Genomic DNA, 20,110 nt, shown 5'->3' with positions numbered 1-20,110 from the left:
GCTCCAGCATGCCTAACACCTATTGTGCAGAGAATGGTCTAGAGCCAGTGTGGTGTAGTGGTTAAGAGCGGTGGACTTGTAATCTGGTGAACCGGGTTCACTTCCCCGCTCCTCCACATGGGTGGACCTTGGGCCAGTCACACTTCTTTGAAGTCTCTCAGTCCCACTCACCTCACAGAGTGTTTGTTGTGGGGGAGGAAGGGAAAGGAGATTGTTAGCCACTTTGAGACTCCTTAGGGTAGTGATAAAGCGGGATATCAAATCCAAACTCTTCTTCTTCTTCTAGTAAATAAATCCATGAGGCTATTTTACTGTTTAAATTAAGTAAGCATCACCTTACTTAAGGCTCAAACAAGAATCTGTCAGTGAGCCCTCTCTAAAAAACCCTCTTTCTACTCTATACAGCTGCTTTGAGCATCTCCGAACATATATGGGACCTACATCAGGGAGCTACAGCCAATTAAGCATCCCCAGCAAGATTCTACAAATTGTGGTTGGGCTTGGTAACCATTCTTTGGTTTGCCTAGCTAGTAATCTTCAGCTTTCTCACTTCCACAGAGTGTATCCCCTTAGTGTACCCATTGCTCAGAAAAAAGTGTGAGTTTCTTGCAGCCGGGGGGGGGGGGAGAAATGGTGTTTGCAGCGATTCCACTTCTCACCTTCATGTCACTAACAATGCATTTCACAAAATCAGCTTTGTGCCATTTTTGAAAGAGGCACTTAGTCTAGTCTGCAGACGGGGGGGGGGGAGAAATGGGAAAAAGTATTACTCTTACACAGCAGTAGTAAACAGCTCTCAGGGATGAGCAAGGGCTAAACCCTGCCCCTTGATATGTTTCCTCCCCACTTGATATAACAGGCAGGAAAATTTCATCAGGACATGAGCAAACTAGCATTTTAAGATTTTGTATGAAACCCTTCTTCATTCCCACTTTAAGACCTTTCAATTATCCAAAAGATGTAATATTTTTTATCGTTTGTATCTTCAAGTCAATACAGGCAAAAATGCAATTGTATCATATGCAACAGCTCATATGCATTCTGAAATACAGCTTCTCTCTAAGCCCCTAAATTAAAAGCTTTTATTAGCCGATAGCATAAAACCTCCTTAAAGTGGCAATGCATATGTATCTACACACATACAACAAACTCAGAATCTTGTGCTGTATAGCCTCTCTGGAAATTCAATACAAAGTTCAAAGGCTCTTGAATGCTCACAAAAGGCCCAGTTTGGAAATGTGGTGTGTCTTCATTTCCACTGTGAAAAGACTGCTATCCACCCATAATATTTGGCAAAACCCACTTCATAAATATGAAGTGGACTGCTCTACCAAACACAGGGAAAGTGTAGAAAGCGGCAGCTCTGCCGTTTGAACAGAAACATCACACCGTGTGGCAATGCTGTCTTTCAAATGCCAATGAGATTTATTGGTTCTAATTTAGGACGAAGCCAAGGCAGGAGCTTCCAACCTTTCATATAGTTCCCTCCACCCAGGGCTTCTCCATCTGCAAGGGAATGTGAAAGCCACCACTGCCATGGAAGTGGATGGGAAGCCCAAACTCTGTACACATGGAAATCCCAAGGGAGGAAAGCGCTGTTGCATCAAGGCTTCCCATAGGCATCTGGTTAGCCTCTGCAAGAACAGGATGCTGGAACAGATGGCCTGATTCAGTACAGTTCTTCTTCTGTCCTTATGAAAAAGTCTCCTCTATCAAAGGAAACCAGCATGTCAGGAAGACTATCCTACCTATTGTGCAATCCTGCATGCGCCTACTCAGAAGTCCCACCGAGTTTAAAAGGAGTTACTCCCAGCTAGACGTGTACAGAATTGCAGCCTGACATTTCTGAATGTGTTATGAGGGAGCACTGAACCATTAGCAACCTGCCACACGCACACTTGCAGTGTGATACACTGTGGGTCAACAACATACAAGGGTATCCTATGAGGCTACTCATCTTCCATACTACATTTTACAAGCTAAGTCTCACCAATGTCAGTGAGAATTCCAAGTCTGAGTATTTATGGCTGAGGTGAAAGTGTATCAAAAGCTATGACTGAAAAGTGCATCCTCAAAATTATACTGAAATGTATAATAAAAATGTGCAATTAAAAAAGTGGTAAACCTATTGTATATTCAACAATGCTAAAAATAGCCTTATTATAAATATAATCTGCTAAAATAGCCACTATTACTTTGGTTATATACAGGAAAACATGACCCAAGTCTCTAGTGTATTTGCTTTTCAAAAAACATCATAGCTCATCATGGTTTTTTGTGAGGTCTTCTCCATAATTTGTTGCTTGGCTTCCAACAAACATATTCCAGTTGTCCAGAATCTCTTCTTTGGTTAACATGTGGTCCTGGAGGGGGTGGAAATGAAAATCTTTAGTATAATCTAAACCGAGCTTCTGTTAAAGAGTTTGAGTGCTGTATTCTGTTCTGTGATTCACTAAGAAAAGACCCTCATGGCATGAGGCAATATACTCATAAGCTGTATTTACTCAAAGAGTGGGCAACATAAGCACTCTTTGTGTTTAACCAAATGTCAGTAGAGCTCTGAGGTTTACCAGAGTATAAAAGTATCTAGTGACACACACACACACACACACCCATCCCCGCCAAAATTAAATAAATGAAGACTATGTGTCCTTAGAATGCTGACAAGACTGTTGGCCAAAACCCCCGAAGATGGAATAGTGTCCTGGAGGGGGACATGGCAGACTGACTCGAACACTAAACAAGAGCACTCTTTTGAAATTTGTAGTGGAGGCTGGTCTATTATCCTGGACTATCTTATGTCAATTTTAGGCTGCCCTTGGATTTTTAAAACATATTAGTTTTGTACTTGTAGGATTTAACTTTATAAATTTATAAAGTTTATAAAGATTTTACTTTATCAAGTTTCATTGCTAGAATCTGTTTCTCTTATATGCTGGATAGGCATGGATGTGGGAGAAGGCAGGGAATATAAACATATCAATCAAATAACACCCCCAGACCCAGCCTACACCACTATCTTTCACATTTCTAGTTGCAGAGTGGGGAGTGTCTCTAAAACTATCAAGCCCAGTCCCCTTCTGTATTATGGAGTTTGATGTGAATATCTGGGCTCCTCCAGCATAAAATGTTTCCCCATTCATTACAACGGGAGGATTAGAACATGGAAAAAGAGCCCTGCTGGATCAGATAAAAGGCCCGTGTAGTTTTTTTCTGCTGCCGCTCACCAAGAACTAGTAATCCAAAGGCATATATGGAGGTAGCATATAGGTATCATGAAAAAAGTTTTGTGGAATTTATCTGCACACTTCCTCTGATATGAAAAGTTAATACAGCACACAGAATTCTATGCAAATATGACCACACATTGATCTCAGAATTAGAACACTTAATGTAAATTCTTATCATTTGGGTCAAACATTTGGATCTCTCCCACTTCCACCATACCTTTTCTGTATTTCCTGAATGATCAGTGGGTGGCATTAACATTACCACGTTTATATCAATTTTTTAAGTGATCTCCTTGCAGAGTCCTTAAGGTTTGACTCTTGGTAGGCTGACATTATATAAAAAGACAGCAAGTAAAGCAATAATCTATGATTCATGAACTCTGTGAAAGAACTAAGTACCTTGTCGACATCCGACTCATATACTAGGTGTCTGGCTTCGGCTTGTGCATGATCATAGTCTTGTGGGAGAATCCAGTGTCGTATCTCCTCTTTATCCATCTTCCCATCCTTGTTGAGATCCCGAAAATCTGCAAACTGCTCCCGTTCAGTTATTACCCAGTCAGGTTCTGGACCACCATCTTCATGCGCAAACATATCAGCTGAGAGGAAACAGTATCATGTTTATTATTTATTGTTATCTGTTACACTTTCTTCCATTCTTAGCCTCTCCTGGTTATAAATCCTGGGGAGGGGAGGCTTCACTCTAAATACTTTCACAATGATGCTCTCTATGCCTATTTTGTGTTTGCTTGGTGGTAGGCCTTTATCTCGTCTTTATCTTCATTCAGCATTTTGCTGTGCCAGCTGCTGTCAGGGTAATAATGCCAATCACCACCATAAGGAGGTAATGCCCACAAGCTTAAATATCTCACACAACTTATATACATTGTTCCCTTTCCTAGAAGCTAGATCTGCTACTCTGATCTTCAATTTCCTCTCCACAACAAAGCAGTAGGCCACATGAAGAGCAGGATATAATGTAAGATGATGCAAGGCCAATAAATACAACTTAGTAGGTAATTTTGAGTGCATCTTAGGAGATACAAGTCATTATATATGGTGTATTAGAAAGAGGTGTCTTTTTCCAGCTATCCACTGCATAAATTACCCTCGTGAAGACAGATGGAACACTGCTATGAGCCACCTATTGAATTATGACTTATCAGCCTATACCTTCACTGTTATCACTACACCCATACCATTCAATAACTGTTCTGCTACCTCAAAGGAGGGGAAGCTTTTCCAGCTCACCAGGCCTCTCTTTCCTCCATCTAGACAAGCAAGAGGCATTAGCAAAGTTCAAGGACATATTCCAGCCAGGCAACAACATTCAGGGTGAAAAGCAAGGCTCAGTGAGCCTTATATGGCCTCCAGGGGCCATATAAGGAGGCCTAAAGGGCCACATTAGGTACAAGCCTGGGCTTGCTCACTTCTGCATTACCTTATCAAGACCTGCCAGAAAAGATGGAGAGCAATGCTCCAGCCAAACACCTAAAGAAAAGCTGCATTCCCACCATACCATCTACTTTGGGCACAATTAACTTGGCCTTGAATATCACCGCTCACCTATAAAGAATGAGAACTGCCTCCAGATAAGCAGGCACAAACATCTTCTACATGTACAGAGTTTGTTTGTTTGTTTGTTTCATGCTGCTGATATACCGCAAATGATTTACATCAGGATTTTTGTCGGTGGGCAGTCTAGTAAAAAGTGATGTGGGCTTTTAACTTTTGTCAACGTATTTGTAATGCTCAATTAAGCCATACGATGGTGGTAATGAAAACCGACGTGGAGGCTGATGGTATCTGTCAGACTTTGAGATCTACATGGGGATTATCCCCCTGGCCATTGGCAAGCTTATACAGCCTTAGTGCTGTTGAAAGTTAATACAAAAAACACACACAAACAAACCAATATCTAGGCCCTGTCCAGCTGCTGGTCAAAGTGGCAAAAGTCATTGCATAAAGGAGGAGTATCTTCTCCTCTCCTCCACACATGTAAAAGAATGACAGTGGTTCTGTAGACAAGGAAGGTGGAATCTCATAATTTCTCATAATGTTCCTCCCAATGTACAAGAATTAAGAGAATTCATCAAAACCAGTCCAGTGAATAGACTAAGCAGACTAAGGGCTCCATCATAAAACAAGCTAAGCTACAACTGGACTTTCCAGTTTAGCCAAATACCTGGGCAAAGCAAATAAGGACATATAGATTACTAAAACAATGAAATGGCCTCAGCAACATTTTGCATTCTGTCTCACACCAGGGATTGTCCACTCACTCCTCGTTTCTCATGCTCACGAGCAACTGACCCAGGTTCTTGCCTTCAGTGGCTCAAATAGTTACAAGCACCCTCAGCAAAAGCCCCCCACCCTCTTTTTCTACAAAGACAAAAAACTGCATCTCTATTTTGGTTTTTACTATTAGAGTTGTATTTCTTATGCTATCTATGTGGCATTTTGATAAGGTTCCATGTTGCTTTATCACCTTTTGTTATTCATCCTGATGGAGAAACGTATGTTTTTTTAAAATAAAATGTAAAGGAGAACTTTGGCCCTAATGCCTTTCACTCAGTAGGTTTCTTCTAAGGCTGGAGAAGTCACAACTCTTTCAAGATCCCCTCTTACGATGCAATCACAATCTTTTATGCTAGGTTCAGAAGTATGGGAAGAAAAAGGACCCAGAGCAACATTGCATCTTGTCTCTGCCAGCAAGTGTCTGTGTGAATAACATCAGAATCAAACGAGCAATAGTGGGAAAGGGAATAAAAGGCAGAAGGAAACTTGGGGAAACAAAAATCATCTACATGAAACTGGATGGCTTTTAGAGAGACTTGGGGGGTGGGAGGGAAGCCTCGGTGCCCCAAGAATTACTTCTCTCATATTAACTCCTTAGTACTGAACAACATTAAGCACTCTGTGGCAAATGCCAATGGTGCTTTGAAAATGCAAGAACATGAGAGAAATCAACAGGGGCCTGCTTCATTGTTATGCATCCAGAACATTCCTTTTTGTAATATATGGGGTTGACACAACCAGCACTCCAAAGGCGCCCACTTCCACTGAGAGAACCACAGAGGGTACCATGTACTTTGGTAATCTGAGGTCCAAACTAGACATGACAAATGTTGCATGCCTCTTTCTCCCCTTGACTTGGGGAGAAGACTGTCCAAACTAGGCATAATAAAACTTTTTAAATAAAATAATAAATATTGGAAATCCCCTTGCTGCAGCTTACCAATGTATTCATCTTGATCCACAAATCCATCCTCATTTTTGTCTATATCCTCCAGGGTTTCCTGTCACAATAAGGGAAAAAAGCTGTCATTGCAGAGGTGTATATTTGTTGCCCAAACTGATTATAAAACCATTTCATTCTGAGCTGTCACTTTACATCAAGGGTAAAGTCTTTAACACACACACACAGACACACACACACACACACACACGGACGGCAATATCAATAATGATATAATATTGACAAAGAGAAAATATTATCCCTAAGCTTAAAAAAATCCCCCAAAAGTAAACCCCCAAACTCATAAAAGTGTATTAATTTAAAAATCCACCAAACAACTAAAATAGAACACATCCTACAAATATATATAGAGAGATATAGCTTCACAATAAACATTGATAAGCGATAGGGACTGCTATAAATGAATTAATATCTTATGAAATTAAAGAAATGCTTATTCTAAGCTTCATAATTAAATATTTAATCTATTGTTTATTTATTTATTTTGTATACCACCCTATGCCCATAGATCTCAGGGTGGTTTACAACATAAAATTAAAAAACAAAGGTCTAGAATAAAAGAATTCTATTCTGTCATCTAAATCATGAATGATGTACCCAGTCCCTACAACTAAGAAAGGCCTGTAGCTTAGTAACCGAGAACATGCTTTACATGCATTAAGTCTTGGGTTAACTCCATGGCATATCCATGCAGGGCTGGGAAAGACTCTTGTCTTGATACCCTTGAGAGCTGCTTCCAGTCAGTGCAGACCAGGGATGGGGAACCTGTGGTCCTCCAGATGTTACTCCCATTATCCCTGCCCATTAGCCATATTATGGGGGAGTCCAAGAACATCTGGAGGGCCACAGGTTCCCCATACCTGGTCCAGAAGCTACTGAACCATACAAGGCAGCTTTCTGTGTTCCTAGCAAGTCCCTGAATAAGGGACATCTGAGCGAGGTGGTGATGGGGCACAGGTGACTCTGTAAACCTCATCTCATAGGCCACTACAATGGACCTGCATTGTCTTGCTGAAGCAGTGATGTGCCTGTAAAATGCAGGAGGCTGAAAGGGTTTACCAAAGGCAGGTGCAACAGAAATGCGCAGTTCTGGCTGCATTGACTTACACAGGATGCTGCATTAGTTACAAAATCAGTTTTTAAAAATTCCCCCACACTGTTGTGTCAGCCAATGTAGTATGATAAAATCAGGTTGCTTGTCTGATGGAAGTGCTCAGTAGCACACTTAAAGATGACAACATTCCGGGCAAAACTGGTTCAGGCCTAACCTATCACTTTGCTTCCAAGCTTTCTAGCTATTCATGTGATATTGATCAACATATTAGGGAGGTCACCAAGCAGGTCACGTTTAAATAACCAAAGCAGGATTATTTAAACAGCTTTCCTTCCTGTTGAAATAGCTGGCGACTATTGTCTGGGAAACCTTGCCCTGAAAGATGAGGAAGCCAGCTTTCAAACCTCTTTATTAAACGGAAACCGAAAGAAAGGAGATTGGCTTTTCTGCTGCTTACTAGAACAACAATGTCTTTCATATGCTCAAATTCCTCTGGGTGAAGGAAAGCTGTGAACTCTTCGCGAGTGACTTCGGAATCACCATCCAGGTCAGCTCTTTTGAATCTTCTTTCATCCCTGGGCATCATTTTTTTGAAATTGTGCTGCTCTGTTGCATCTTCAAACTCGGCTGGGTTTTCTAGAAAACCAGAATAATAAGACAAGATGGAGACAAACAGGACTGGTGAGTATGTAACAAAGGCCGGAGTGATGCCTACAGATGACATGTAACTTGAATCTGACCTGAACCCTTCTAGAAGTAAGAAATCAGACCAAAGGTCTATCACATACAGCACTGTGCTTCCAAGAAGATGCCTCTGTGAAGCCCCAAAGCAGGTCTTGAGTGCAATACACGGCTCCTGCTGCCGCTCCCTAGCAACTAGTATCCAGAGCCACCCTCTCTTTGAATCTGGAGGTACTATATAGTGATTGTGGCTAGTAGCCACCAATAGCCTTAATCTCCACAAATTTGTCTAACCCCTTTCAAAGCTAATAAAAACATAGGGAGAGAACACTTGCTATGTCATAATAACTCCAGAAATAATATCAAAACAAGTAAAGTAGTCTCTCTTTTTTCTAAGCAAAGTGAATTTGTGCCCCTGACATGCACAGTAAGTACTCAGATTACAGGTGAGGAACATCTGGCCCCACAGGCCTGGTTATGCGCATCAGAAACCATTTTTCCACCTGGCTCTGCCAAATAAAAGTCCTGCCAGAACTGGTTCCACTCCGGAGTCCCTAACTGCAGGTGAATCCTGCCACAAGCAGGGCTTACTTTCAGCACTATATATATAAGCTTTGCTTTAGGCATGGAAAGCAGTGCAAGATTCTCCTTTCACATCTGCAGCTGAAAGTGAAGAATCAGGAGCAAACTATGAATTTCCTTCTGATTCTTCCATTGAACTGTGATTTCCTGACATCCTAGGACAGGTGGGCAAACATGTTGGCTATCACTCTGGGATTCCCAAGTATGCCGGTTCAATTTTGTCTCTCAAATTTACTCACCGAGGTAATAGCCATATGTGGCTTGTTTGTATTCTTCCCAAGAAATTTTGTTGTCTTTGTTGAGGTCATAATCCTTCCAGACTTTTGCCACGTTTTCGAAGATGTAGCGTTTCTGCACTCGCTTAATCCAGTTTTTCAGTTCCTCTGTGGTGACGAAGCCATCTTTGTTATCATCAATTCGATTAACAATTTTCCTGCAGTAATGGAAAAAGTAAACTGGATTATTAGAAACTGAAAGATTTCTGCAGGGTTCTCTTGAACAACTATGTTTGCGAGAGACAGGGCTTCCAAATTGTACCTGTGATGACCCATTTCTGAATAAATGACATAGTGTGGTACTCAACTAAGTTGAATACTTAGGAGTAGACACATTGAAATTAATGGACCTAGTTGTTGTTGTTGTTTAGTCATGTCCGACTCTTCGTGACCCCATGGACCAGAGCACGACAGGCACTCCTGTCTTCCACTGCCTCCCGCAAATGGACCGAGTTATGTTCATCATTTCGGTGGGTTTATTCTAAGCAACACTCAGAGTAACACTGGTTGCTAGACACAGATTAGAAGTTTTGAATTTAAAGACAGATCAGTAGGAGTCAGAAGAAGTTTCTCCACAGATTTTTATCTTCCAAGAACACCCTCCCAGGGCCTTTCAAGGTGGGCATTTGGAATATTTGTTCTCTACTATCTCTCAGAATGTGTTGGGGAAGAGAAGGAGCTTCATGTAGCCAACAACTTATTCTGAGTCACAGTTGGATTGTCCTTGTCATTCTCTGTCAAAAACTCTTCTAATGGAATATTGTTGATCAAGCATGTGGAACTGCCTTTCCACACTTGCTGGAAAATGTGACATTTTCCCACTGTCAGTAGGAGAAAGAAAACCACAGAAACATTCATCATTAGAGAAGAATGTTCTGCTTAGAAATGCAATATGCATGCCAGCTCCCCTTCTCTGCTTACTGTAGCAAGATGACACTACTGTATTACAAATTGCAGTTAGCACAGTGTTTAAATCTTCTGCAGCCTACTGTTGCTCAGTGGCAGGCTACAAAGTAGGACTAAAATCCATCTGAAGACCTGGGAAACCATTGACAGTCAGCATAGACAATATTGAACTAGAACTAAATGGACCCTAAATAAGACAACTTCCTATGTGTTGCTATGATTTCCCCCTCTTCATACATATCTCTCTTCTCTTCTCTTCTCTGTTCCAATGAGATAGAAAAGGGCTGGCAAGTCAGAGTTAGCATACAAAAGTTAAATTTTCCAAAAAGGCTTTGAATAAAAGGCAAACTTGTATGTGGACTGTCCCACTTCAGACTGTAGTTGGGGGTTCACATGATCAAAAACTTCCATGAGCTCTGATGGAAAAGGGAAGGGGTTGGTATCCCGTATTGATAATTTACTGTATTTTTCGCCCTATAGGACGCATTTTTCCCCTCCAAAAATGAAGGGGAAATGTGTCCTATGGGGCGAATGGAGGCTTTCGCTGAAGCCTGGAGAGCTCTCCAGGCTTCAGGAAGCTATCCGCTAGCCGTGGGAGATGCAGCTCTCCCACGGCTAGCGGAGATCTTGCCTGCACCCAGAAGCTTGGGGCGCGCTGAGCTCAGCATGCCCCAAGCTTCGGGCTTCACGCAGCACTCCGCTAGCCATGGGAGAGCTGCGCGGCTCTCCCACGGCTAGCGGATAGCAGCCTGTTCTGGGGGCTGGGGAAGCTCGGGCTTCCCCCACCCCAGCCCCGCACCTGGGGGGGGAAAATAATTTTTTTTCTTTATTTCCCCCCCAAAAAACTAGGTGCATCCTATGGGGCGAAAAATACGGTACTTCTTATCATTGATGTGGACTTTGCAGAGGGCCTGAGACAAATGTGGGAGTCAGACTGGACCATTTTGACTGAATTGCTGGAAATCTTTAATGGTTAAAATTCCCATTTAAATTGGGATCATCAAGCACAAGGGAACAAACATTAAAAATCATGCAAACAATGTATATGACTCTTATGAGACTGTTTCAAATGAAGATATCCAACTTGAGGCTATGTTGGAGAGGATGTAAGGAACCAGGATCGTTCCAGCTTATTTGGGGAACTTGTGAAAAAGGGCTGCAGTTTTAGACTGTAGCCTTTGTAGAAATTACTAAAGTGAGTGGACAGCAACTATTGAAATTTCTGGAATTGGTCCTGTTGGAATGTTTTCCAAAATATCAAAAGGGACTGTCATTTCAAACCTCTATTTGGTTATTGTCTTGCAGCTGCCCAGTTAGTTTTTGCTCAATATTGGAAGGACCTAAAGGGCACCACGTTACTATTTGTTTGTTTTATTTGTATACTGCCCTTCATCTGAAGATCACAGGGTGGGTCACAACATAAAAATACAGTGGTACCTCGGGTTACATACACTTCAGGTTACAGACTCCGCTAACCCAGAAATAGTGCTTCAGGTTAAGAACTTTGCTTCAGGATGAGAACAGAAATCGTGCTCCGGCGGCGCGGCGGCAGCAGGAGGCCCCATTAGCCAGTGTGGTGTAGTGGTTAAGAGCGGTAGTCACGTAACCTGGGGAACCGGGTTCGCGTCTCCGCTCCTCCACATGCAGCTGCTGGGTGACCTTGGGCTAGTCACACTTCTCTGAAGTCTCTCAGCCTCACTCACCTCACAGAGTGTTTGTTGTGGGGGAGGAAGGGAAAGGAGATTGTTAGCCGCTTTGAGACTCCTTAGGGTAGTGATATAGCGGGATATCAAATCCAAACTCTTCTTCTTCTTCTTCTAGCTAAAGTGGTGCAGGTTAAGAACAGTTTCAGGTTAAGAACAGACCTCCGGAACGAATTAAGTACCGAGGTACCACTGTAAATAATTGGTAGAAGACAGTTTGGAGAGTTTGGAAAAATTAACAAATAATCCACATCTGGCTGGAGAAACAAACTATAAAGATTCTTTTGAGGCAGACTAGAACTGTTTTATTCTTTATGCAAGCAAAGATAAAATGCATCTCCCAGCAGCATACAAAACTTTTTGGCTTCTATGAACATTGTAAACTTGAATTTTGATACTTTCTGATGCTTACTTACAGATTGTTTGCTAGTTTGTTTGTTTTTATTTTACCTGAGACTCTCCTTGTCTCCTCTAGGAGATGAGGGCAGGATTGTTCTGTCCTATTAAAATTATGTTAATAAAAACTCTAAAACAAACTAACTTCCATGCACAAAATTAGATGCCAGGGAGGGACATTCTAGCTTAGTTTTCTCCCTGATATCTAGATGTTTATTTGCAGGGATTTCTTTTTTTAATGGAAGAGCATTCAGTTATGTAAGTTCCCACTTGCAGTCTGAGGTAGTACAGTGGTACCTGGGGTTAAGTATTTAATTCGTTCTGGAGGTCTGTTCTTAACCTGGAACTGTTCTTAACCTGAGGTACCGCTTTAGCTAATGGGGCCTTCTGCTTCCACCACGCCGCCAGAGCACAATTTCTGTTCTCATCCTGAAGCAAAGTTCTTAACCTGAGGCACTATTTCTGGGTTAGAGGAGTCTGTAACCTGAAGCATCTGTAACCCAAGGTACCACTCTACAGTTAACATGGGACCACCATTTTAACTAGGCCGCAAAGATCAGATCAGATGTAGCAACAGCAAAAAGCTGGAGACACTGGTTTCAAATAAATGGTAGTGGAATGAAAGATTGCTGGACTGTTTTGAAGAAATCTTAATTTCCAACGTGCAGTGCTTATGGATAGTCATGTTGTGAGAAACAAGCTACCAAAGCCAATACGATGATAAGTGCTTGCAACAATTTCCCACAGACTTTTTCAGAGGGACTGGAAGTTGAAGCTCTAATGACCAATCTATGCACTATAATGTTTACCATATGGGGCCAATAAAATTGCCTAAATACAAGATGGCACGAATAATGCAGGAGAAACTATACAGCATAATAAACTCTTCCTTCCATTGGCCTACTCTGTGTTCCGAGTTTGCAAACTGGTGCCGAACTTTTTTTTTCCTTTTAAGAAAGGCCTGGGTAGGGAACTGGATCTGCAACCCCAGCCTGACAGGTGGGTAGCACCACCAACCTCTCAATCACAATGGCATCAGTTGACCAGATTTTGCCCTGGTTGTTTGTACTGGGAACACCCTAATGGCTTCCCTGCCCCTGTTTTAAGGGATTTAGCAGTGAAGAATGAATAGTGTTTTATTGTGCCTATGCTTTTCACAACGATTTTTACCACTTTACTGCAGATATCGTTCCCCAAATGCAGCGTTAGATCAGGAGGGAAATCTATTCCTCTTTCTACCCCTAAACCCAGAGTTGGGAAGGGGAAACAGAAGAAATCCCCACCCTACCACCCAACAACTCAGAGGTGGACAGAAGCAGAGCCTCACTTTGCACCTGTGTGCCAACTGCATTCTGAGCTTGGAGCGCTCACTCATCATTAAGGGAAACCTACACTCCTCTACCTTCCATCCCAGCTCTGAGCTAGTGTGGTGTAATGGTTAGAGTGGTGGACTAGGCCTGCGAAGACCCAGGTTCAAATATCCACTTTGCTACAAAACACGTTACAGTGGTACCTGGGGTTAAGTATTTAATTCGTTCTGGAGGTCTGTTCTTAACCTGAAACTGTTCTTAACCTGAAGCACCACTTTAGCTAATGGGGCCTCCTGCTGCCACCTTGCCGCCGGAGCCGGATTTCTGTACATATCCTGAAGCAAAGTTCTTAACATGAAGCACTATTTCTGGGTTAGCGGAGTGTGTAACCTGAAGCGTATGTAAGCTAAAGCATATGTAACCTGAGTTACCACTGTATATGATCTTGGGCCAGTCAATCCAGTCACTCAAAGGATTGATTTGCAGATAAACATGATGCAGGCTTGAGCTCCTTAGAGGAAAAAGCAGGAGTATAGTAATAAAATAAATCAATAGGATTGCAGGGGGGATTGTTCTAGTCGATATGGGAGTGACACACACCCAAACTGATACTGGATTGGCAAAGTAGTGCAATTAAATGAACCTTAAAAAGGGGCAAATGTTTTCTGTAGTGATCTGAGCACTCTCAGACTCTGTTCACCCAAGTCCAATAGTGCCCAACTCATCTATAAACTCCAACTCATCAGTCTTCCATTAAAACTTTTTGGCATTAGTATGACAACTTTCAAGCCAGTTACTAAACTTCAAGAAAAGCTTCCCTACTGATTTCTAAAAGATAGTTTGGGGGGCTTTTAAATGAAATTTTGCCCATTCATTATCAGTACATTACAACTGAGTTGGGAATGGGGCACACCTGCTTGGATTAGGATTTCTTTTACCCTTGTCACCAGACCTTGTTTGTATCTGATTCTTTATAGTAATAACCCCCCCCCACACACACACACACTCTGTCTGTAACTTTACACTCAGTGCATAGGATGAGGTGGGTTCTGGTCCACGAAAGCCTAATAACATTCTTAGTCTTTTAAGATGCAATAACATTCTTGGTCTCTTAAGATGACAAAGGACCCTTTGGCTTGCTTGCTTGTTTGTTTTTCTGCAACAAGTGCCATCGTTCCTGATCACCATTTTTCCCATAGCGGCTATGGCCAAGTGATCTCTAAAGAGCCGCCACCGGCTTTTAATCGTCTGCACAAAGTGGGAACGATCAGAATCCGAAAGCGCCTTTCCTTTCCCGCACAAGTGCACTTTCCCAGAATGAAACCATCTCTCTCTCCCCTCCCTTCCGCGCTCCCTCCATTCTAAGCAGCTTCAGGGGGGCGGGCTCCCCTCTGCCACGTTATCAGCTAATCCTGGGAGCTCTCCCGCCTCTGCCCAACCTAGCACCCTCTGTCGAACTCACAATACACTCCCTGGGGCTAAAAGTTACAACCTGACATAGTGAAAACTTTTTTTTTTTTTCGTAGAGCGTGGTTTTGCTTTTGGTTTTAAACTCGAGAGGCGCGCCTTTTTAATTTTATTTTTCCACTTTGGGAAGATGAAGATGGGTGGGAGAGGAATAAAGCGAAGGAACTTTCACCGGGTCAAGTAACTTATGTGGGGGGGGGACTAGGAGGAGGTCGGTCTTACCCCAGCCTTTCTTTGCTCTCCTCTGGGGTGAGCTGGTCGAAAGTTTTGGCTTCTTCTTTGCCCAGGAAGGCCTCGTGGTCGTACTGGAAGCTCTGGTTGTCTTCGTGCTGACGATCGCTGAGCTCGGGCTCCGGGTGAACTCCCCTCTCCTTCCTGAAAGTGGGGACGCCCAAGGACCCCCGGGTGCAAAGCGTCAGCAGCAGCCCCGCCGCGAGGTAGCGGAGAGGGGCTTCAGAGCCCATTGTGTGCACCGGGCAAAGGGCGATCTGTCGTGCAGGAGGTTGGGGGGGGGGGAGAGCGCGGCAACGTCGGGGCACTGCAAAGAACCGAAGCAGCAGAAACTTCAACTTTCTAGCAAGGCGGTGCAGGGTCAAGTCGACTCTTTGCAGGCTCCTCTCTCTGTAAAAGCCTGCCACGTGCTTAAGCGGAGTGCCCAGCCCAGCAGCACCAGCAAACGTGCCCCCTCGTCTTCTCTCTCTCTCTCTCCCTCCCTTCATGCACTTGAAAAAGATTCAACGTGGGATCGCACTCCTGCCCCCGATCCCACCCCCAACCCCCAATTGCACAAGGCCGGCTGGAAAAGTGTTGCTTTTAGGAACGCACAGGGGTGACCTAATTTGGGCCGGCCGATGGAATCCCCCCTTCCCAGCCAGTCAGGAGTGCGGTCGCAAACGATTGATCTCCCGTGCCCTTCCAAGATATTACGCCTCTTGCCATTGGACGGGAGCGTCTCTGTGGGCGGCGCCGAGAAGAGGCCGCTGGGCCGCCACGTTTGCAAGGCGGATCGGGTTTCTCCGGCGGGAGCCAGCAGAGAAAGAGAGCGGGAGGGGACGGGCTGCAACGTGGAAAAGGTCCCGGGGGAAGTTCCCGACTCCGACGTGGTGTGGGTTTGCTGGTGGCTTTGCGCGAAATGGATATCCTAGACCTATGTATGTTTGCATGGGAGGCAGTGAGTTCAAGAGGACTTGTTGCCCAGTAAACATGTACAAGATCGGTAGTTCAGCAATATTTGGAGAGCCAGAGGCCCCCCATACCTGCTCTAGAGCAGTGTTTCCCAACCTTTTTTGGGCAAAGGCACACTTGTTTCATGAAAAAAATCTCGAGGCACACCACCATGCCAGATGGGGAAAGGTCACTTTTTACTTATGTAAAAAAAAATAAAAAAATAGTAACAGCATAGAAGGTAATGGTTAGGCTAGCATCCCTCTTCCAAATATGCTAGGTTTTTATTTGCAGGGACTGTTCTACATGGGAAAGCATTCAGCACTGTCATTCTCCCATCTGCCATCTGAATTGGTACTATTCTGGGTCAACTTACTCTGCTGCATGTGTAGATGAAAATGGCACCAAGTGTGGGGGAGGGGGCAGAACAGGTTTCAGATACAGGATATTAAGCATACACGTACTTCAGATTGAACTGGTTGCTTGCTTTGCAAGTTTTCATTTCCCAAATGACTGCCTTGGCAAGCGCAATACCTACCAGGCTCAACGCCGGTCTCGCACTGCCGCTTCCCGCGCTCTCAAGGACCCGGGAGGAGGAAGGCGTGAAGGGAATCCTGAAGGCGCGAAAACCTCGCGCATGCGCAGGCCTTCCGCCTGCGACAGCCCAGTAGGCCTGCCGAAGTGAGCGGCGATGGGATGTGGGAGGGAGCTCGCTCGCCGCCCCGCGTGTGCCTATGTGGGGCACGTTACAGCCCTGTGACGTCAGCGCCACGCAGGCAGCCAAGCAGGCAGACGGCGAGAGCCCCGCGCTGGGCGGCCTCTCCTCGCCGCCGCCGCCCCGCCTCTCGCCGCCCGACTCGCCCACCTCCCTCCCACGTCACACCAGGCAACGTCTCGCGGCACACTAGTGTGCCGCGGAACACCGGTTGGGAAACACTGCTCTAGAGAACCACTGACAGTGCTGGGGTAGAAAGACAATTTGCCTGGCCTGGTATAAAGCCATGTTAAGCCCATGACCTCCCACTGCCTAATCCACGTTGCTACATTCCTCTTCCCACTTGCTATGGAGTAAGCCCCACGGAGCTCAATGGGACTTTCTTCTGAGTAGACTTGTATGGCATTTTACTGCTAATTAACAAAGTTAGGCAAAAAGATTGCTGTCCTTCAGTATCCATCCCCAACACATAAGCACTGATTTGCCAATTGCAAACCGAATGCAAATTGCAAGAAAACTTCCTTGTTCAGAAATTTGCCTGAGTTTACATGCACAGGAAGACTGGCTAGACTGAATTAAGCAATGACAGAAGGGTTTTCATAGACGCTTATGCAGCAATGAAGTCACTGTGTTGTCTTGTAGATAGTCCCCTTTTGTTCTTCTTTAAAACACAGTAAATCACTGGTTTCCAGAGCACAGGCAAATTCTGGGCTCTGAAGAAAGGAAATATACAGTGTGTATTAGTATATGGAAGGGTTATTTTCATAGGAGGTTAGAGTTGGGAGTTACCTTAGAAGTCTTGTACTCCAGGCCCCCCCTCCCCAAGTTGGTGTCTTGCAACTATAGAATTCATGGCAGATGGCTACCTTCTTAAATACTTCCAAGCCAAGGAGAGCCAGCCACTTCCTCAGGGAGTGTTTCACTGCTGGGCAGCTCTCCCCATTCTTCCTGTCATTTCTCCTAAGGTTTAGGAGTTAGGAAGCTTCTCCTAGAATCATAGAATCATAGAGTTGGAATAGACCACAAGGGCCATCGAGTCCAACCCCCTGCCAAGCAGGAAAAATATACTTCATTGTGGAATATTCCCTTTGTTCACACTGATATACTCCTAATATACTTCATTGTAGAATATTCCCTTTGTTCACACTGAAAACAAAAAAAAGATCTGCAGCAGTTAAGGATGGTTTAAATGTGCTTCTCTGTTGCATGCGAACCAGATGCAGAAAGTTCATGTAGGCCAACCCTCTTTCAATGCAAAAAAATTACAGTATCCTGGTAGATAGGACTTCCAACAGCCACAGCTTAAATTGGGGGGGGGGGGGAGACGGACCTTTGGCCCTTCAGGTGTTGCTGAATTGCAGCTCCCATCATCCCTGGCATTGGCCATGCTTGTCAGGGCTGATGGGAGTTGGAGTTCAGCAGCATCGGGAAGGCCAAATATTTATCACACCCGGCTTAAAACATCTGAAACAGCCTGTTCCACTGTCACATAGTTTGTATCATATGGAATGTCTTCCTTATGTTTGGTCTCAGTCACTGGATATTCAAGTCCTACCCTCTGGAGTGACAGAAAACAAGTTTGCTCCATCATCTATGTGACAATGGTTCACATATTTGAAGACGGTTGTCACATTGCCTCTTCATTGTCCTCTCCAGCATTCCCAGGTGGAATTTTAATTCCACTTCCATCTAATTGTAGAAGAGCAATGTTTCGGCAGGGCAATCTAGCACTGAAGCAACCATAGTAATTGGTGCTTTTTCAATACTTTAATGAATATGCTTACGCACAATGTTGGCTGCGAGATATTCATAGCAGTTAAATTGTAAATATTGTTCACCCATGTTCAGTGAAAAAAATCCTTTTCCTAATCTACAGTTCTGCTAAATGACTCATCTGAGTTGCATGCACACGCAAGTGTTGCGTAAAACATTTCAAAAAATTGGTCTGCAACATAGGCTGCAATTTTGGTGGTGATAGGCTGAAGCAGCCGTCAGAAAATGGAGATGTATATAAACTTTTAATGGGAAACTGGTGTATTTAAGAGTTTATGGGGCGGAAAACAGTGCCGATAAGAGTATTGCTTACTTTTTGCAACTTTTCTCCTTCTGTTTCTAACTATATTTATTTCCCATCCTTTTAATATCCCCACTTATTTGCTTCTTCTTTCCTGATGGGTTTAGTGAAAACAAGGCATTTTATGGTTGACACTGAACAATGTTTTGTGTTTTCTGTACCCAAAACTGTTTTCTTACAGGATGGAGATCAGGAAATTATAACCAAGAGTTCAAAAATCTGCTTACAAAAATGTGCAGGTGGAGCAGATTCGTAAGATTGCAGAAGCAGATGCATGCAACCACCAGAAACCTAAAACAGAATATTACTCTGCCTAATGGTGGGGCTTGCTTTACCGAGTAACATATTTGCATAACTGCAGAATAGATCTTCTGATCACATAGGTCACAATCAACGATGGAAGAGGCAGCCTGCTTTCTATTACAATACTTCTAACTGATCTACTTCCATGGTATCAGGAACCACATTCTTCTCAGTCTCCTCCCATTTCCCTAATTAAGAACACTGGTTGGAAAGGAAGTGACGCAGGTAGTGCTGGCTGGTCCATTAAAGCAAATGGAGCACTGTCCCAGCCATCTCATTCTTCCCTCAGCCAGCCCCCGCCAGTGGTGAAGCTACCTGCTCCATCACCGGGGGCAGCGTACGTCCAGGGCATGGCTGGCATGTGCCCCAGGGGGCGTGGCGCGCATTGGGGGGTTGTGCGGCAAGCAGCGGGCGTCCCGGGGATGCGCGCTGAGCGCCCTGGGGGACAGGGGTGGCTGCGATGGCACCCCCCAGATGGCACCTGGGGCGGACTGCCCCCCACCTTCGTCCACCAGTGGCCCCTGCCTACCTCCTTTCTCACTTGCAACTGATCCAGGGAGCAGCACACCCTGTCCCCTTCCTCCTCCTCATTCTCAGTGTTGCCCTGTAGAACGCAGCATGGGAGGAGGATGGGGGCAAAAGTAGAATTAGCTGGCTCTGTCCTTGGCTCTGGCTCCACCTACTGTTGGGCTCCCAGCCTTCCGCCCCACCAGTCTCAATGGGCACCAGTCTCCACTGAGAAAGGTGTGAGCCATGAGCAAGCACATGTTGAGTGTTCTCTTTAACAAAAGCTGAGCATTCACAATTCTGTTCGATTTTGAGACTGGAAGGAACATTTCAACCCTTCCAGCCAGACAGCAGGAATTGACAATGGGAGGTCACTATTGCTGCACTTTCACATGCTCCCAGGAGTTGCCTGCCTTTCCTTAGTCCACAGATTCTACCATAACAGTTAAGAGTGGCAGTCCAAAAGGAACTGCTCAGAAGCAAC

At 44.3% G+C, this 20,110-nt stretch overlaps 1 protein-coding gene across 1 annotated transcript; it reads right to left on the bottom strand.

The window, feature by feature from the left end:
* Positions 1-1,068: 1,068 nt before the first annotated feature.
* RCN1 (reticulocalbin 1) lies at positions 1,069-15,645 on the bottom strand. Its single transcript, XM_082209904.1, has 6 exons — positions 15,086-15,645; positions 9,046-9,239; positions 8,001-8,179; positions 6,469-6,529; positions 3,630-3,829; positions 1,069-2,363 (listed from the first exon to the last, which is right to left on the bottom strand). Exons 1-6 carry the CDS (start codon positions 15,580-15,582, stop codon positions 2,256-2,258), a joined length of 1,239 nt encoding a protein of 412 aa, XP_082066030.1. The 5' UTR covers positions 15,583-15,645; the 3' UTR covers positions 1,069-2,255.
* Positions 15,646-20,110: the final 4,465 nt, after the last annotated feature.

The sequence above is a fragment of the Podarcis vaucheri genome (assembly GCF_965113315.1).
Source record: "Podarcis vaucheri genome assembly, chromosome: 1".
Taxonomy (NCBI): domain Eukaryota; kingdom Metazoa; phylum Chordata; class Lepidosauria; order Squamata; family Lacertidae; genus Podarcis; species Podarcis vaucheri.
Note: the sequence above shows the minus strand (reverse complement) of the source record. Positions and strands in the feature narration are given on the sequence as shown.

Bases quoted from the DNA above. Each gene is read 5' to 3' on its own strand.
- RCN1 (XM_082209904.1), bottom strand. From the start codon at position 15,582: ATGAAGGGAGGGAGAGAGAGAGAGAGAAGACGAGGGGGCACGTTTGCT. The intron at 6,530-8,000 runs GTAAGCAGCAGA...TTATTGTGACAG, and splicing joins TGAAAGACATTGTTGTTCTA to GAAACCCTGGAGGATATAGA. The intron at 3,830-6,468 runs GTAAGCTGCAGC...GTTTCCTCTCAG, and splicing joins GGATCAAGATGAATACATTG to CTGATATGTTTGCGCATGAA.